General features: G+C 38.1%; 2 protein-coding genes across 11 annotated transcripts in view; one reads left to right on the plus strand and one right to left on the minus strand.

Annotated features, from left to right (window-relative positions):
• The window catches only part of LOC124183482 (rho guanine nucleotide exchange factor 10), a 60,363-nt gene that overhangs the window by 18,091 nt on the left and 23,494 nt on the right, over positions 1-18,778 (plus strand). Inside the window, exons 3-4 of one of the 4 annotated variants that reach the window (XM_046572032.1) lie at positions 1,517-1,810; positions 2,461-2,627. In XM_046572032.1, the coding sequence (XP_046427988.1) occupies positions 1,517-1,810; positions 2,461-2,627 (461 nt within the window). Of the gene's footprint in view, positions 1-1,516; positions 1,811-2,460; positions 2,628-14,337; positions 14,360-15,861; positions 16,475-18,778 lie in introns of those variants that run through there. The other 3 variants (XM_046572033.1, XM_046572037.1, XM_046572036.1) reach the window with 3 other exon arrangements.
• LOC124183485 (YTH domain-containing protein 1-like) lies at positions 8,347-17,628 on the minus strand. Of its 7 annotated transcripts, none has more exons than XM_046572042.1 (5): positions 17,400-17,551; positions 16,626-16,719; positions 11,739-11,841; positions 9,723-10,036; positions 8,347-9,526 (listed from the first exon to the last, which is right to left on the minus strand). In XM_046572042.1, the coding sequence occupies exons 1-5, from the start codon at positions 17,431-17,433 to the stop codon at positions 8,998-9,000; spliced, it is 1,074 nt and encodes a 357-aa protein (XP_046427998.1). In that variant the 5' UTR covers positions 17,434-17,551; the 3' UTR covers positions 8,347-8,997. The 7 variants fall into 7 exon arrangements, with proteins under 7 accessions (XP_046427998.1, XP_046427997.1, XP_046428001.1 ...); XM_046572041.1 differs by having other exon boundaries at positions 9,723-10,045; XM_046572045.1 differs by lacking the exon at positions 16,626-16,719 and having other exon boundaries at positions 17,400-17,628.

An 18,778-nucleotide genomic window follows, 5' to 3' on the forward strand; every position in this document is an offset into this window, starting at 1 on the left:
AAGGTTATACGGGCCGGGCAGGTACAACCAATAAATATTCCCCGGATTAATTTATACGCGGGTTAAGAATCGTGGAAAAAATATCTCTACAGGGATTCAAAGCTTTATCTCGCTTTATCTAAAATTTTCCCTGCACTCCACAAACTTACTTCAGGGCCTCTCAAATTATATACCACTCGACGTTTTGTCACTTGAACGAACAATTAGTTGAACCTTTTGATTGATCGTGGATGTAGGTTGTATTTTGTATGCATAATACTTACTCAATACTTTACTTAAGATTTTTTTTTTTTTTTTTTTACTTTTATCTTGATACGTGTGACGTGTATCAGTTACTTGTAGTATTAAAATGTCCGTACTTCTCGAGTATTACATGTTTGGAAATCTACATTTGGAAGACATAAAAATGATTACACCGTTTCAGTTTATTGATCCATATTAGAAATTTATGATAATATGTGCGGTAGAAATGATCAAGCTACTTTTTTTTTTTCTTTTGTAAAGCAAAACTGACTCGATTTTATCGAAAAATTTATAATTTGATCACAAATTGATAGTTGGACTGTCTTTTTGTCGTTGAAAATTATAAAACCTGTAATTCGGTTTTTCAATTTGTAGATCATTTTTTTTTCGTCCGACGATATCTCGGGATCGAGTTGCCAGATTTCAATGAGTTTGATCTCAATCGACGCGATTTTTTCAAACTTATAACTGATTAGAATTTGGCTTTGATCGGTTCAGTGCTTTTTGAATCATTTCAATAACAGAATGCGAAAATATAAAACAAAAACGGTGATATTTTGAAAATGGGTGAATAGATTCGAATGAAAATTTATACCGTAAGGTTTTTTGTATCGTCGATCATGAATCTAAAGTCAGATTTGCAAACTTTAAATTTAACGTATTCAATATGCTGAAAGAAAACTAAAAACATTTTGATTTTCATGAAAATCGGTCCACAAAGGTTTGTTGAACGGCTGATCACGAATCTGAAGTAATAGATTTGCGAAATCCAAAGTGGCAAATCCAATATGGTGGGAAAAAAATTCAAAAATATCTGGATTTTGGTAGAAATTAGTAGGCGAAGGTTTTTTGCGTCACCCAAAACAAATCCAAATTCAGATATGCAAAATTTGTAACGGTGGATTACATTACATTACATTATAGTAGTTCGTCATATTTTCGTGTAATACGGTAACCTGCAGTCTTTTTGCAAATTATTAATCACGTTTCTGAATTTGTAGTTCAAAACTCGAATTGGATATCAATCTTTTTTTTTTTTTCCTGTCAACTTGGAACCTGCAGTGTGAAAATGAAAAGTTCGATGGCTCCCTTACGGCCAGCCCTAAGCCGCATGTTTAGTTTCATCGAGCACGAACCTTACATCGACTTACAATTGTACCCATCGTAGTCCGAAGCTTACGTGGAGCTTATAAAATCAAGCACCCGAAGTAGGAAGAAGACGAACCACCGATGCAGGTATCATGGTCTTTAATTTTCGACTTTTCCGTGACAGTAGGCAATGTCGAAGGGGGATTCACGGATCGAGGAGATCATTGGTGGCCGAAGAAGTGAGGCGAGTACAGTCGCGGCATCGGCGAGTACTCGGCGAGCTGAACCTCAGCGTCGAGGCGATGCTGATGCCCCCCGGGTCTAACTGTCCGGTCCAGAACGACAGAGGTCAACGAGGTCAAAGAGGAACTTCCACGGAGGAGCTACTTGCCCCCGTAAGTCCAACCGACGAGCTACTATCACCCGTTGCCTGTGATTTGGACAGCGGTTTTAGCGGCAGTTCCAGCGCCAGTTACAGGTCAGCTATCATACCTTAATACGTCCGACCTTTCGTCGATCGAACTTGTCGCGAGTCCGCTTTTCGGTGTGTGAACTTGACGCGAGCCTTGGGCCATTCGATTGGAAGTCAAATTAATCTTTACGAATCAGTGACATTGGTTTCGAGCGATTTTTACCTTTAAAATCGTTTGATTTTCGTTACTGTACGGTGTAACAAGGCATTTTTATTAACTTCTGATCTTACTCATGATTTTCAATGATTTCCCAGCGTTTCAGGCGATTTCCAGATCAGGATCAGGTGGAATTACAGGAAATGATACGAAATTAATCAGAACGCTGGGAAGATCATTGGAAATCACTTTGTAGGGTGGAAATTTTTACGAATTGGAAACAAGTGGCGTTTATCGTAAACAAAACTTACAACGATTTTCAATCAATTCAGTTATCTCGTATGATTTCTCGCGATCACAAGGAATACAATTTTTAGTCATTTACTTTCCAGGTGTTAAATTTATGACCTCCTTGTGCGAATCAGTTGAATGCCTCCTCGGTTTGCTGTTTTTTCTTCACTTTCAATCATACAATCGTTGAACAACATGCTTCGAAACCCACATTTTCACGCATTCTTTTTGAGTATACACTTAGACTAATCATTTTTCACACGTGTAGATCTGGACTGGGGTCACTTAGTCGTGGATATGTGAGAACAAGTACACCGGAGCTGTCTGCAGAATCTGGAGGCGGAAATTCACAACGAAAAGCAAAGGCTGTAATGCTGTGGCGAAAAGGCTGGAAGGGTTGGAAGAAAATACAATCATTTGGGGCGGCGAACAAGGGTGAGTAAAGATAATAAATATCCGTAAATACAATGCTCATCTTTACGTCAATAAACATATCTTCTGTTATTTGGCAAGAAGAAGACAACGTCATTCAGACATTTCAAAACTTTATTATATACGTATAACTGACAGTATATTTTGGACTCTGATGAATGAGAGTGAAAAGTAAGCCGGCGTACAATTAAGACGGTGTAATTAACTTTTGCCAATCTGTTTTTGAAACACATTACTTCGCCCCTTTTCTTTTTGCTGTCATTGTGCCTTTCTTTTCTCATTATACAATGGCATACGACGACAAAGTGGAGAGCTAAACTTAATAACACTTGTACGTTACTTACATAGAACGATACGGTGATACGTTATGACGGTACCGTAATTTACCCCGCATTAAATCCAATCAAGCAAACAAGTTTATTACGCGAATTTTCTCGGTTCAGTGGATCATTGCAGACGACAAACGTCTCCGCGTTATGTATAATATTGTGGTGTGCGAAAGGATCGATATTACAGGCAGATCATTTGCATTTTAACAAACAGTTGTGGGATATTTTCTCATAACTTAGGCATACGCAAACGAATGCATACAGTAGATGATAAATTCATTCAATGACGCTTGGGGATTGATCGTTGAATAAAAATAATCAGTACATCGATCTTTTGAATCGTATAAAATATCATACAATGTTTTTCCTCTTTCAACATTGTTGAACGCGTTTTTGCACGCCTTTTTTTTTTTTTTTTTGTTTCGTTATCCGTTCATATTTCGTGTACCATAACTGACAGAATTGAGTTGCGAATACTCTAATTGCAATCAACGATATTCACCATTTATCTACGGTATGATTTATGAAAGAACCGCAAGCAATAGACAAGTTCACGAACTGTACGAAGACGGAAGATTGTCCCAGTTAATTGTTCACGTCTGTATTCATTAATTTTTTTCGTAATCCAAACACTCGAATCACTCGATGTTTTTTTTTTTTTTTTTTTTTTCAACGGGTTCTGCTGATTGGCCGCAGCATTTATGACGTCACTGACTTCACACGTGCGGCAAACAAATGAGTTGCGTAATAAATACATTAAATTTGGAATGAAAAGATGTTTTTCTTGCTAATTCAATCTTCTTATCATCTCCTTTTTTTTTCTACTGAAATTGATGAAAAGTCTTCTTCATATTATCATCCTGAAATTTATACACACGTTAGAACGTCCGTATGAACGAGTTACCGAGCAGCTAATTAACGCCGACCTGACGATTGATAATTTCGAGGTAAATTAGAGCGGGAAATGACGTCAGAAGTATTCAACGCGTATATCCCACGCCCCTGTGAGCACAGTTGACTATGTTTTTTTTTTTTTTTTTGCGTTTCGCTTTTCCTGTAACAACGAGGAAACGTTGGAACCGAAAACGAGGCAAGACACAAGGTGTGATATAACGTTACGAAAGTGCGAAAAATTGCAATTGACACATGAGGTGTACAAGACCTCGGTAAGTCAAGCATTTTGCAACGAATGCAAGTTGCTCAATTGTCGCGAGGAATTTTTAGACATCGGCAATCGCTAGATGGGTTAATTTTATGCGGCACGTGCAGTTGGAGCGTAAAGAAATTTTAAATTGAAGGAATAAACGGTCCGTTTATATCTAAAATCAATTTTCCACTTTGTATCGAGAGAACGCGCAATTAGGGAAGGAAAAAAACAAACGACAAAAAAATAATTAATCATCATTAATTATAGAAATTTTTCACTGAAAACGAATCGTGCTTGATTACTACTCCTTCATTTTCGTATATTATACATAGTTCAGATCCATTTGTACAGGGTGTGTATATCCAAGATACTAAATGTTGAAAATTGAACCTTATTATAACCTTGTGTTTCGTACAAGCACGGCTATTTTCTACATTGTATGTGTGCGGTAATGACTAATTAACGAGTATAATTAATTACTCGGTACTTTGACTGGAAGAGTCCGGCACGTATAATATATATAGTGGTTCACAATCAGTCAATTATAACCCTTATATCTCTTGCGTCTCTCTTGTCTTGTGTCTTTCTTTCGCTTCTTTTTTTTTTCTCTCTTCTTTTTTTAAATACTTATTATAACATCAGCTCGTACACGTGTTATAGGATATACATGCTCGTAATTAATAATTATTATAATCAAATTTACCCTATTATTTAAGCTGTATAGAAACTCCCCTGCGCCTTTGTACAAAACTTTCTCCACGTAATATGCAATGCTTGAAAATATATGTATAATACACGTGCACCTTCAGGACTGTTTATAATCCAATGGCGTAACTGTTGATGGTTTGCTTACGCTTATAGCTTATCCAACTCCAAATACCGTGTAGCGCATATATTGTTAGGAACTTTGCAACACTTATTTGCAGTTACATGTACGTTACATTATTATACGCTATACTTGATATTTTTAGCGTATTGGTAGCTTTCTTTCTCCTATTCAAAGACTATGGTTTTGTTTGGCAATAATCTGTCAATAACACAATAAGACATGTCAGATTGATTGCGAGATTAATGTATCGATTTACCAAGCAGTATTAGTTGCAATAAATTTTATCTTTTCGAATGACCCTCACGTGTGACAGTTGATTATTTCACATTGAAATCATCTGTGTGAACAAATTGAAAATTATGGTCGTCCAAATGGTTTTTTTTTTTTTTTTTTCTAACCAGCAGGTATAACGGTGTAAATAATATATCTATTTCTTTCTTTGACCTCGTCAATCTGTATCTTGCATCCTCTTTTAGGCTTCGAAGGTCATTAGCAACTCATTAGGTTTACATTTTTACCGCAAAGAAGGCCCTCTACGGAATGAAATTTTTCGGTTAATTGACAGTTTTAATATAACTTTCCGATAGCCATTTCTATATTGAATATACTTAAAAAGAATTCGAATTATCATACAAGTATTCTAATTTAACGTAATTTTATGTTGGCGATTTCAAACGTCGAGCGAAGATTGTTTCTACACAAACATATGTGCGATAGGTTCAATTATTTTTAACTATATTTAATATAAAATTTCTCTCAGACAGTTGTATTATAACTGCTAATTAATTAATATTTTAGCTGCGAAGACGGCCCTCTGTTTAATTGATCTACGTCAATAATTGATGTAAAGTGCTAATGACCTGCGAAACTTGAAAAAGAACGGCAAGACATGAGAAATTAATATAGCAACGAAGCAACAGTTTTATCGATCTTTATATTCTCCTTTAGGAATAACAAATGATGGGGGTGCGCGGTTAGAGGCTTTTATGTTTTGAAGTTGGTAACGTTAACGTATAAGGACAATTCGGAGGAAAAATGACCGTTTGAAACTTCGGTATAGTTACGAATTAGCTGAATCAAGTTTGTCAATGGCGTATGATAATTTGTTAAATTTCAAACAATTTCAAATTTCTAAAATAACCATTTTACGCGTTATTGAATTTCAAAAAAAAAAAAAAAAAACGACACTGTTACAGGAACGTTGCAAACCTTCATCCCAACAAAATAACAAGGAACAATCGTCACGCTGCTACGCCACTGCGCGTGCGCAGGAAGGTCCTGATGATATGTGCCATAAGTATACCGAACTCCACTCTATGCGTAATACCTAAAGCCCTTCATTTAACGCGTTCGAATCTGTGAAGACGCATACACGTGCACATGGAACACGGTCACGCAGGGACGCGTATATTCGTATGAATGGGAACGCGTACCCTGTCTCTAATTTCCCGAAGGATATAGCGTCGCCGTCCGCGTTCCTCCTCCTTCTTTTTGCTCCTCCTCGTTCGTTGTTGTTCTTGTTATTATTATCATCACGCGTGAATACGATACGCGCATACCTTGTACCAACGTGTAACACGTATTACGCCGAGTACTCAACAACGAGTGTTCACGAGTCGGTGTGCAACAGGCTGCGTGCGTTACGAGAAGTGAACGCAGCCGCGCGATGACGCAACCAGGCATTCGTCGTTGCGGGATAATCGAGGAGAGCCGGGGCCGAGTTAATTATTGGTACTTGGCGAGGGTCAGCTAAGGGTCATTCGTCGGGGAGCAGATGCGAGCCACGTGCATCGTCTCTCTTTCGCTCTCTTATTCTTGTAGAGACTCGCTAGTCTCGGCCATCTTTCTTCTCGCTCTTCAAGCCCGACGATCGTCTCTTTTAAACGCAACTCGCCGACGAAACTTATTGTTAGTATGTACACTGAGAAAAATTTCATTTGTTACGGTAACTAGAAAAATTCAATGAAACAGGTTCGTTAGAAAAAACTGTTCGAATATTGTTGGAATTACGAAAAACGAGGCACGCGTAAACATTTTCCGCTATCGTCGATCCTTTTTTGGTTATTGCAACGCTGAATCAGTTTTTGAGGTTTACTCGATTTTTTTAGTTAAACAAGGCTTTAACGTCAACAGTGATCGTAATGAGAAAGAATAGTAACGGATACTAGACTTTCCGGTAATTGCTAGAAAACTAATTATCATTTTATACCTGGAACTGTATTTTTCGATTGTGGTAAAAAATGAAAATAGTCAAGGACTGAGCGGTAACCGGAACTAAAAATTTCTCTTAGTGTAGGTGAAAGAGAAACGAGGAGAATAAAACGGAACGGAACGGAACTGAGCGCGGTGACATTTCTCAGTCGCATATTACGTATAATCCTAGGTAAAAGAGATCAGGTAAAACCGAAAAATTGCTCGAAATTTTTACCAACCGACGACGCACGCCTCTCTCGATGTTTTTTTCCATGTTCAGGATCTCGTGGCCAACTGCAGCAGCAGTCTGTCCCATTCCCTTCCTCACCACCTCTCAGCCCTAGCAACTATCGTAGCTTAGGCCTAAGTGGTTGCATCTGTTTTCCGTTTTATCTAACGCTGTACAACTCACAGTTCTGGAATAACACTGAACAGGACTGTTGACGAAAGAAGCACACGGGAAAATTGGGAAAGTGGCTGGGCATTTTTAAGCTGTACCTAACTACTTTAAATTGTATAAATACACTGGTAGAGATAATTTTTCCACACAAAATTTGACACTTGGTATCTAATCTGGCACTTGGGTTGCAATTGAGTAATCATTTTATAGATACATCAAATAAAACTTGATGTAAGTAAGAGTTCACATTGTTTCAAGTTCAGATTATCAATATATGTTTCAAACAATCGTATGATTGATGACTCGCGAGTTAACTTTCTAGGACATTCAAGAAATGTTTAAAGTAAAATTCTTTTCAATAATACGTAGGGATTAAAATTGATCCGAATCTAAGAATATATTATAAAGTGCTTATCGTTAAGACGTGATAGCGAGTAAGTAATTTTCCATTTCACTCTGATAATGACATGTTGGAACATTTTATTCATTACGAGCCTTAATTGTTAAACCTTTCATGTTTTCAAACATGAACGTCAAATGTTGAGATAATTGATCATTTTATTGCAACGTAGGAGGCGGGTCTTACAGATCTAAAGTCTGTTGGAGTGCTTTCTGGAATTGATGTGAACAATATTTAATATCATTCTCTTCGTTTCCTAACTGACAATTAGTTCACCTAATAATATCGGTTTATATGCATTGTTTTGTGTTTTTTTTTTTTTTTTTTTTTTTTTAATATTTAAGCGTCGTGTTTATTCACACGTGTACAAAAATCAAAGAATCATTATCGCATGTAAATTCCTAGCCCGCATTATACATTCGAATCGGTTTCATTTGTATTTTATTAAACATTTACTTACGATTAAAACAGCTCATTGTTACCCATAAACATCCAGAATCCCATAATACATGTATATCAAAGAACAAAGTATGATATAAGAATGAAAAAAAGAAAAGGTATTGAAAAGACACTAAACAGGTGGATGTCTGGTTCCTTTTTCTAAGTTTCGTAGTTCCTTCGTTCTCGTCTCATATTTTACAGCCGCAGCCAGGCGACGCTTTTGTGCTCCGTGAATAATGATTTCGTCTTTTTCTACTTCGCCGTTAGAAAATCAAATACAGATACACGTTTCAGGCGAGAGATGGTGACTTGAAATTTATTTTCAAACGAAACCCGACTCTCTCGACGGAAACACGAACGCTTCACATTATGCTGCAACGTATTTTCGAAGTACAATTTCCGAAGAAACAAAGTTTGCTTATAACGTATAATAACCGATGAATCGAATCTTGCAATAGTTGAAATCCGAACGAAGTATAAAATTAGTTTCAGTTTGAAAAAGTTGGACACCAGTGGTCGGTATAAAACGGTTTAGTCACGGTACTCAAAATAAGGCGATTTCGGAGCGCTTCATTCTAGACTAAAATATTGACAAGTCACTGAGTCTAACGACAATAACGACACACACTTTTCACTATTTATCGGCGATTCTTTCAACGGCGTTGAGAATCCGGTTCATGATCACACGGTTTTCTTCATCACGACGTTTCGTGTACTCGAAAAACTCGCTCAGACATTTTTCTAAACTGCATTCATGACCGTGGCATGTTCCCTCGAGTTTCCTCCTCTTCCTCCGTTTCTGAGGAGGCTCATCTTCTTCCACCTCTTCTATTTCTTCCTCCAGTTCTAAACCATCCACCTCTTCAACCGCCTCTTCGTCGTCTTCGTCGTCGTCGTCATCTTCATCTCCATCTTTCATGGAATGATTACCGTTTATTTTCGTTACCGCCAAGGCGTCGTCGCTCCGCAAGAATCGTCCGATATTGGAAGACGGGTTAGTACTTCGGTCCTTTGAAAAATTGTTGACCCGGAGAACGGGCACCGAGGACGATGACGATCTGCTCACCGTTTTGATCGACAGTTCAGTCGCTGGTGGCAGTCGTGAGACCAAAACCTCGCTCGCATTTCGACGCCTCAATTCCTGCGCGATCAGCGACGCTCTGCTGTGAAAATCAGAAAAATCTTCGTTGTCAATGAGGTTGGGAAAAATAAAAATTTAACGTTAAAAAAAATGAGAATATTTTTTTTTTTTTGCACGCCCTTGTTTCTTTTCACTCAAAGTTAACTACAATATATCTTTGTGCCTCGTTATTACTTATTACGTATAATTACTAGGATAAATATGCGACAACTACTCACGTTGCAGAAGTTCTAGGTCGGCGTATCGGAACCCTGGGCAGCCGTTCAATTTCAATTGAAAAGTCTTCATTGATACTTCGCAACCGTCTTAGAGCGGTGATCGAGTTCGATTCCTCGGTTTCGGAGTCTGCCCGTTGTTCGTCTTGCGGCAAAGCCGACTCGTCTGGGGTCACCGAGAGGCATAGAAATTCATGCGGATTAACGTCGTCCTCGTCGTTACGATTGCCGTAACCTGCGCCAAGCACCTCGTCGATTGCGCCGTAAAATGGCCACGATATGTCGTCTGATTTATTCTTGTCGCCGTGCACCGGGTTCTTCAGTTCCTTAAACAAATTCAATCTAGTCATCTGGTCTCTGTGGCAGTAAACGCATTGTACAGCATAAATTGGTTATTAAATAGAATTACAGTATGAGCTAGAAAATACAAAAAAAGTTGAGAGCACGATTTGAGATCAAGTAACAGAATTTAAAATTCGTAATTGTAGATATTTCTAGAATGGAAGCACGAAGTTGCAAAAAATGCAATTGAAGTTGGAAATATATTTTTAGTACGATTTTTCTTTCTTCTCGCTAGCCAGTTTGAATTTTGGACAGTTGAGTTGAAACTTCTTATGGAAAAATTTACGTATCTTTACCGATTTCACATTTTGCGGTAATCCATCATGAATCAAAAGGAAAATTAGAACTGATGGTTAGAGGGTCTGGATGGGAAAATCCCGTAGTTAGATCTGCCGGGTCGAAGTTATAATTGGACACGGGGTTTGCAGTTTATCACGGCGTGTCACGAGATCCTAAATATCACCCCGAAATCTCTAATTTACCCGTAGGGTGTGCGAAATTTCCCTTGGGGAAATCGTGCTCAGTTGAACGGGTTGCTCTGCGCATCATGTTTACAATAGTGATTAATTTTGGCCTGAAATATTTGGATATCGAATGAATTTGAAATATAAATGTTATAGGTTTCTTAATCAATTATTATATAAGATTATCTCTGAGGATTTTACAAGGGTGAACTTTGTCGAGTTTTTATGAGTAATTGGAATCCATCGTCTGAATCCAATGTTTGGTAAAGAGATGGAACCGCTTAAAAAATGTCCCGCAATATTTTTGAACAAAATTCGATGTACCAAAGCTACGATACCAACAATTCAAAAAAAAGTTTAGTAATTAGAACGTTGAAAATGACTAAACTGTGATATTTTTGATCCTATTATAATGTTTTGGGGCTTATTTTGTTCGCCGTAGAAATCTGTAAATATCGTCTAGAAAAAATATGGCAAATGATTATTTTCCAGAGTGTAAAGATAAAATTAGATTTGTGTAAGTACGTTCAGCAGATGTTTGTCGACAATTACATTTGCGCGTTACAACTATATTATAATGTAAGATTTTTTAAACGGTTTTAGACAATCAGTGGGGATCTTTTCAGCGAGCAAATTAGTTCCAAAAGGAATAGAATTGGATCAGAAACGTCAGTGTTTAATGAGGTTAAATTTAGTAACGTCAAGGTAACGACGACACATTGGCAATAAGTGTACTATTTTCCAAATTTTTAGTGATTCGGAAGGACCTGAGTATGTTTTGTTTTGTCGCAGTTTACTCGATTTTAGATAGTCAAAACTTCAACAAGATAGAGTCTCACGATCTCGAACGTTCCAACTATAAAACCTTCTCTCAAATTGATGGTATCTTACTTGTGTTAACTTGTCTTATACGAATTTGTTCGGATTCATTTTTGCTACATGTACCAGAGATGTTGTTTCATTCGTGTTCAATCAACGTCATTGGCGCAATTAATATTAACGAAGGTTATTTCAATAGTTTCTTCTATCTCTCTGTACCTAGATACAGACGCGATTGCGCAGTATTCCTTAATTCAAATTCAAAAACTCGTAAATGTGTTTTTCACCGCAGATTTGACTCAAAGAGACACGTTTTCATCGTCAATCACTTCAACGACTGACAAAATGACTACTCGTAATCGTTTAAATAACGTGTAATTAAGCCACTCCTCACTTTGTATTGTTGCAAAAGATTCGACCACTTCTTCTTGAGGACACGGTAGTGGACGTCAGCCATGATGGTTGGAAATTCCTGCCTCATTTGTTGGAGTATGTGTCTGAAAATTAATTCAATTGCGGGTAACAACAACTCATGTACGTAATATTACCCTTTACACCCCAACGAAGAGGGTTGAATCATGCCGTGCAGCATGACGTTTGCATTTGAAAATCCGCGGAGCTATATCTGGATCTTGAAAAATAACGATTGGGGGAACTTGCGACTGGACTCTGCGAAATTCGAGAACCTCGTCGTAGTCGCGTTTCTCTCCAGGCCCTCGTCTTTTTCATATATTTAGAATTTACGACTCTTGATAGGCTCCCCTGACGCCTCGGTTCCAAGCTCGAACATGCATGACCAACGTGCATAATGTTATTATTTAAAACGACACCCGGCCGGACTTGCGATTCGCCAGTTGCGAACGGTGCGCGTTGTTATAAATTACAACTAGTAAACGACGAGCGTCCCATATAGTTAAACTATCTGTACTATAAACTGGTTACACTCACTTCATTAACCGATCAAAAGATCAATCGCTGAAAACGGCTCTTCAATGCAGCTCTGATGTATCGATACAACCTCTTTTGCATCTTATCCGCGTAAGTTCAAGTTTTCTCTTAATAACTTAATTTATAGAAAACATTATCGGAAGGTTTCATTGTTATAGATACTCGGAAAGTTATATTTTCCCCTTTGATGTGCGTATACGTATTGATAAGCGGATAAACGATCACGTGAAAGCACGCGAAGAAAGCTTTTAGCTTTTTTTTTTCAAACTAATTTTTCCTCTTCTTTGTTGCGTTCGTAATCAAATCTCTCTTTCTCTCTCTCTCTCTCTCTTCTCCATATAATAAGTCACAATACTACAGTGCAAGTTGCAGTTTGTTTTAGGCGTGTATCGCAGATTATCATGCATGTTGTTATGCATCTTCGTGGTGGGTGTAGACAAAGTAGATACAAATATAAACATTATACATAAATGCATGTGTAACTATAACGTGTTTGTATATGAATATTTACTTTCAACATATAGTGATTGATACGAGTTCCTTGTAAATTTATTTTAAAACTTAGTTCTACCGCTGCGGGTATAAAAATATTCAAAATATTTGACCAGAATTTGTAACTAACCAAACAGTTCTAATGTTTATATTATACGTATACGCGTGATTTGGTGAGTAGATTTCGCGAGAAAAAGAGTAGAAGAAAAAAGAGGATGCGAAGCGAAAGAAAAAATTCTAATCTACAAACATTTGTAACATACCTAATCGAAAAACAAAATTCCGACTCGTTGTTCATAGTCTTAGCGAAATTCGTAAACCGAACAATTGCATACCTGATTCGAATCCATTATAGTTTCACTTGGGTGGGTTTCTTTATTTCTAAATCGTGCAGTCTGTGAAAGTTTCAAAATATTCATCGAGTATCCTTTCAAAATTCCCAAGTATATTCGCAATACGTATAATAATATGATATATTGATAAATATAAAATCTTGTGTATAAAATATTCACACACGAAAAACACGGAGAGATAATACATTTTTTTTTTTTTTCCTTTCATTATAATATAACATTATTAACCGTGTAAATTTGTTATCCCGCCTTATTGGAACTGTTTCAAAATTACGTTGAACTCTCTTGAATTGCAAAATTGATACAAGTTTAATCACAGTCAACCTTTGACCCGAAGTGAACATCGAGTTCGGTTTAATGCCCAGCGAACCTTAAACTTTCCTCGGCTCGGGTGAACAAATATTGAAAAAAGAGACAGGAAACTTGCAAGTAAATTTGAACCGTCTTCGTTCGAGCGATAAATCGATAGGGAGAGAAAGAGAGAAGCCTTTACATTTTAATCGCTCTTTTATCAAGCCTAGAAAATTTCCGGTGGACCGGAGGCTAAAGCTTATGATATGTCTTCATTTTTGTTTATTCTTGGATCATCTATCTTTTATCTAAAATCGCACATTCCATTCTCCTTGGTATAGAATTAATTCTAAATTAATTCCACTGGAACAAAGCGCTTATTATTCGTGATAAATCATAAGAAAGACAAAGGCCAGCTTCGATGATTAACCGATAGCTATTCATTATATGTGTAAAGTCTCGACGGAGGGGTGGGGGGGGGGAGGAGATTACGTTATTCGGAAACATTCTTCGCGGGTTTGTAATTTTTTTTAATATATTTATTTGTTTTCCCCCTTCTTTCTTTCCTCAAACGTGTACTTGCTCGTATGGCGTTAAAAATAAAAAAAAAAAAAAAAAAAAAAACAAATAAAAGTAAACTCGAAGGATCAAAAAGGAAAATAAAAATAGACGGTGATTATGAGCGGTTACATTGTTTGAAATAAATAACTGGAAAGCATTTGTATATAACGTATACAGTGTAACGAGTTATATATCTATACCGACTCGATTGACGTCACTCGTTTCTCGACCTTGTTAAACGCGTATAATCGAATAGCGTTCGACAAATTCTCTTCTCCACTTCAACGACGCCGCCGTCAGACGAGAGAGGAGGTGGACCAAGAGGAGTGCTGTAGGATATTGAAGGGAATGTAATAATATGGTATATGCGGTATGTATTTATTGTACATAGTACATTTTAAGAGGTGAAAATAGAGGAGCGAAGAGACGGTCGGTGGGAGGGTGAGGGGGGGGGGGGGTAAAATTGTCAATCAAAAGGAAGGAAGATCAATGAAACGGCATGGCGACGCATGCGCCGGAAATTCTTAATATAGGGACCGATTTTCTCTCTCTCTCTCTCTCTCTCTCTCTTTCTTTATCTCTATCTCTCCCTAGATTCGCGCTCATGGATAGAAAATAAGATTGCCTTGTCTGGAACAGGCGTATGCTTGTCCGTTGTTTAAACCCCCCCCCCCCCCCCGGCATCTTGTCCAGCTGCAGCAGTTGTTATGTAAATACGATACAAACGGTATTTTATACTCAGTTTTTACTGTTTCGGTCATGTTTTATTTATTTTTTTTCTTTTTCCGCCGTATTGTCCAAAATTCGCAGCAATTATCGAATCAAATGAACCGATCGATGAATTAAAAGCTCGCAATTTGTGGTGTATTACCTTAAGGGAGTGTACCCTGACGGATTTCGACTTTGACTTCTACGTTTCAAAATATTTAAGTACACGTATCGCAAACGCAAAGAAGGGCCTAACGAACGCGGTTCCGTATGATATTCTGAACAAAAACATACGAAATATTTTCAGTCGACGCAGAAATAAAGAAATCGCATGCTTTCGACGAAATTGCAATAGTAAATTCGTAGATGTTATGTAATTTTTTTTTTTATTTCTGAGTCAAATTTATTGGAGTGTTTTTATTCGGAATTGCATATAGAATCGTGCTTCTAATTGTAAGTCTTTTTTCACATTTGCGATACGTGAACTTCGATATTTGGAGACGTAGACGTCAATGTCGATACATTCGTACCGAATTGTTACAAATCTTCATTACTGTTATAATTATTATTTTTTTCTATTGACTTTCTAGAATAAAGGTAAACTTTTTTACCCTAAGATTCTGTACATCGTTTATGCGATTGCAGACAATTATTATGCAGTAATAATCATCTGCGCAAATCGTAATATACATATGTATTATAACTGAGCCTTGTTTGGATAAGGAAAAAAAATTCAATTCCTATATTTTGAAATTCAAATCTACAATTTTTTAACATGTATCTTGATTGAGATCCTGCGCCATAAGATTGAAAATTCCGACCAATATTTTGCAATTTACTCATACCACCTCACTGGTATATAAAACGCGTAAAGCATCACGGTATGTGTGAATGTAAACGATGAAACGATATCGAAGAATAAAATTGTCGTGCGATCTTTGATATGTTCGGGACGACTCGCGCGCACGGTGATTAATAAAAAATCTATCTCGGAGCGAAATGATGCGTCTGTGCACACATATGCTACATGTTACATGTAGGTGTGTGTAACACGTATGGAGGGATAACGATCAGCGCACTATGCACTTGCCGGCGGCCTTCTAAGTCTCTGTTCCCCCATCAGTCCCGATCTTGAGTATCAGCCTCCTCCTCCTCCTCCTCCTCCTCCCACCACATTTAACTGGACGTCGCCGTCCCACCTCAAAATTTACAAACGTCATCCTGTTCTCGAGGCACGCTAAACGCTATAACAGCGCATCTCATATACGTGTATATAGGCGTAAAGAAATATAAAACTAAAGCAAAGGAAAGGAAAGCACGTTTTATACCAATAATGAAAGAAATGTACCAGTTCGACGGTAAAAAGGCGAATTGTACCGTTTTCACGGGTCTCAATCGAGAGATGAAACGACGCTGCGAGTATTAGAGAAGAGTGTATTATTATTATATGGTAGACTAGGGTTATATGGTGCGCGGTGGGGCGCGTTTGATGATCGCACACGATAACGACGACGACGCGACGGTGGTGGCGAACAACGTGTGGTACAAACACAACTCCGCGACGACGACGAATTATTACAACGCCTGTCCGTCAGTTATACACTGTATAACTTGACCGATGGGTGTCACGGGTGCTGCTTGTGCTTATTGTGCTTATTGTGCGAGTGCGAGTGCGAGTGCGAGTGTTTTTTATACGGCTCATAAACAACGGAACAACGAAGCGAGGGTGCAAAGGAACAATTATACCATTAGCTCCAAGATGACGCCGCCTGTAGCGGTAAGAATATTAATAATAATACGTGCGATCGTCGTGATGATTATATTTTTTCATATCACATTTCTACTGAAAGGGGTAAAGGCGGACTACTGATTTCTATGATACAGTTTAAAAAGAAAAAAAAAAAAAAAATTTCTCATATTATACTCACTCCCATCCCGCCTGAGCGGAATACTTCCGTCCAGTAAATAAATTCCCGTTCTCCTTCCGCAGCTGTATAAACCGCGACGTCAGATTTTCCGTCCCTGTAACGTTCAATCGTACAAAATATTACGGTTCTATTCCATTGCTTTATTATTATTATTGTTTTTGTTGTTGTTGTTGTTGTTGTTGTTGTTGCTGTTTTGATGATATTTATTTTAAGTGTATTCTTCATTCTTTTTTTTTTTTTGTTTTTTTGTTTTGTTTTCTTTCTTCAACAATGTAATTAACACATTCACAACTTCGGTTCCCGCTGTTGCTGCGCGATATTATACGCCTTGCGAGACTCGTTAACTGACGGGTGAAGGAAAACACACGCACTGAATCGTACATACACACCCCCACACGCGCGCACACGTACGTGCATGCATGCACGTGCGACGGTACGTTGATGTGTGTATGTAACGTAAATTGAATGTAATTCACATTTACACGCTTACTGCACGACCTAATCCATCCCACATACTGTCGGTATGTGCATTTTACATATGCGTGTTGAACGTACGTGTGCATGACGTTGAACACACGTTGAAGAAAAAAAAAAAAAATAGACCGTGTGAATTCACCGAGTATACCGACGTTAGAACAACACAAGAAAACAGAAACAGCTAGAGTAAAGAGAGAGAGAGAGAGAGAGAGCGAGGATAGCGAAAGGGAGATGGAGAGAGAGAGAGAGGGAAAGAGAGAGAATATAGACGAAGATGACGAGAATACGAAGACTCACAACGAAATTTGGTCTGATGAAAAGCGTGAGTCATGGTGGTGGTCGTGATGGTGGTGATTATTGTAACAATTACGTCTCGGTCTCAGGTACGAAATGGCAAAACTGATCATGTTCGGATTCTAGTGCGTACTAAAATGTAGACCTCGTTTCAGTCTTGACTTGGAAAAATAAAGTGGGGATAGATGGATGGATGGGATGGACGGATGTGTGTATGTGTTAAAATGCCCAGCGTCGTTGCAGCGGCAGGCGAACGACGAGCCGAGGATCGCTCTGACGGGAGCAACGTTGCGCATGGAGGGGATGAGAGGACGCGAATTCATTGGTAGAGAGACTCCTGGGATGATATGGGACGAAAACAAACTGTATCGCCATCTCTCAATCGTTTCTACAAGCCTCCGACTCTTCGCCGCGGCGCCCCGCGCTTACTTTACCCAGGCATTTCCTCCTAATATTCTAGGTGCAGCGCAGAACGGAACGAAAGAATTGCTGCATTATCGACCCAGATATCCTCGCGCTTGCCTGGATGCTGCCTTTCTGCCTTGGAGAAATCCCCACCCCGACCACATCGACGCCCATTCACCCATCCATCCGCTAGCCGCAAACTACTCTTCAAATCTGACTGCATTTCATTGCGATATTACGTAATTCCTCTCCTCTCTCATCATCCCCACCACACACCAAACCTTCCGCGACGTTATACGAACAAGAAGTTTAACGCGCTCTGATTCCTTGCGAGATTCGTCTTCTTTTGCGCTGTTACGTATGCTTCTTACGCGTGCGGGGTTTGATTCTTCTTCTTTTTTTTTTTTTTACCGTTCTTGAAATTAGTCGCGGACTTGCGACGAGGCCTCGAGTTTCTTGGATTTAATCGTAAAAGCCTTTAGAGGGTGAAGGTGATATTATTATGAGATTGAAGTTAGGAACGTTTGTTGTAACGATTTATGTTTAAAAAAATCTTTATTTTATAATTGTCAGGAATTCGGTAATCTGTTATAAAGTGAAACGTAGTTTCATATTTTGAATATATATATATATATATCCTTCGCAATTATTCTAAATGGGCATGATATCGATTTTTTTTATAATTTTTATTCGTTATTTTTATTGGTTTGAAAACAAGATTTGGAAGACGTACACTCTTCACCATCGTTGAAACTTTAATATGAAACCTGTCCTATTCAAATTCTTGGCAAAATTCTTTTGCTTTCGTCAACCATTGACCGTATAACGGATTCAAAATCTGTTCTCGTGAAACACTTCACGTTTCGAACAAAGTAACGAATTTTAGCATGATCTTCTTTCTTTTTCATATTTTTATTAAAGTTCACTTCGAACAAATTTTAGAAATAGTCGTAATGTGATCGTGTGTGAGTAGTCGT

The sequence above is a fragment of the Neodiprion fabricii genome, chromosome 5 (assembly GCF_021155785.1).
Source record: "Neodiprion fabricii isolate iyNeoFabr1 chromosome 5, iyNeoFabr1.1, whole genome shotgun sequence".
In the NCBI taxonomy this organism is placed as follows: domain Eukaryota; kingdom Metazoa; phylum Arthropoda; class Insecta; order Hymenoptera; family Diprionidae; genus Neodiprion; species Neodiprion fabricii.

What these genes read in the sequence shown, in the direction of transcription:
- LOC124183485 (XM_046572041.1), bottom strand. Translation starts at nt 17,433, where the DNA reads ATGACTCACGCTTTTCATCAGACCAAATTTCGTT. An exon ending in TCCGCTCAGGCGGGATGGGA is followed by an intron (nt 11,842 to 16,625) that starts GTGAGTATAATA and finishes ATTAATTTTCAG; the next exon opens with ACACATACTCCAACAAATGA. An exon ending in CGACCTAGAACTTCTGCAAC is followed by an intron (nt 9,527 to 9,722) that starts GTGAGTAGTTGT and finishes TGATTTTCACAG; the next exon opens with CAGAGCGTCGCTGATCGCGC.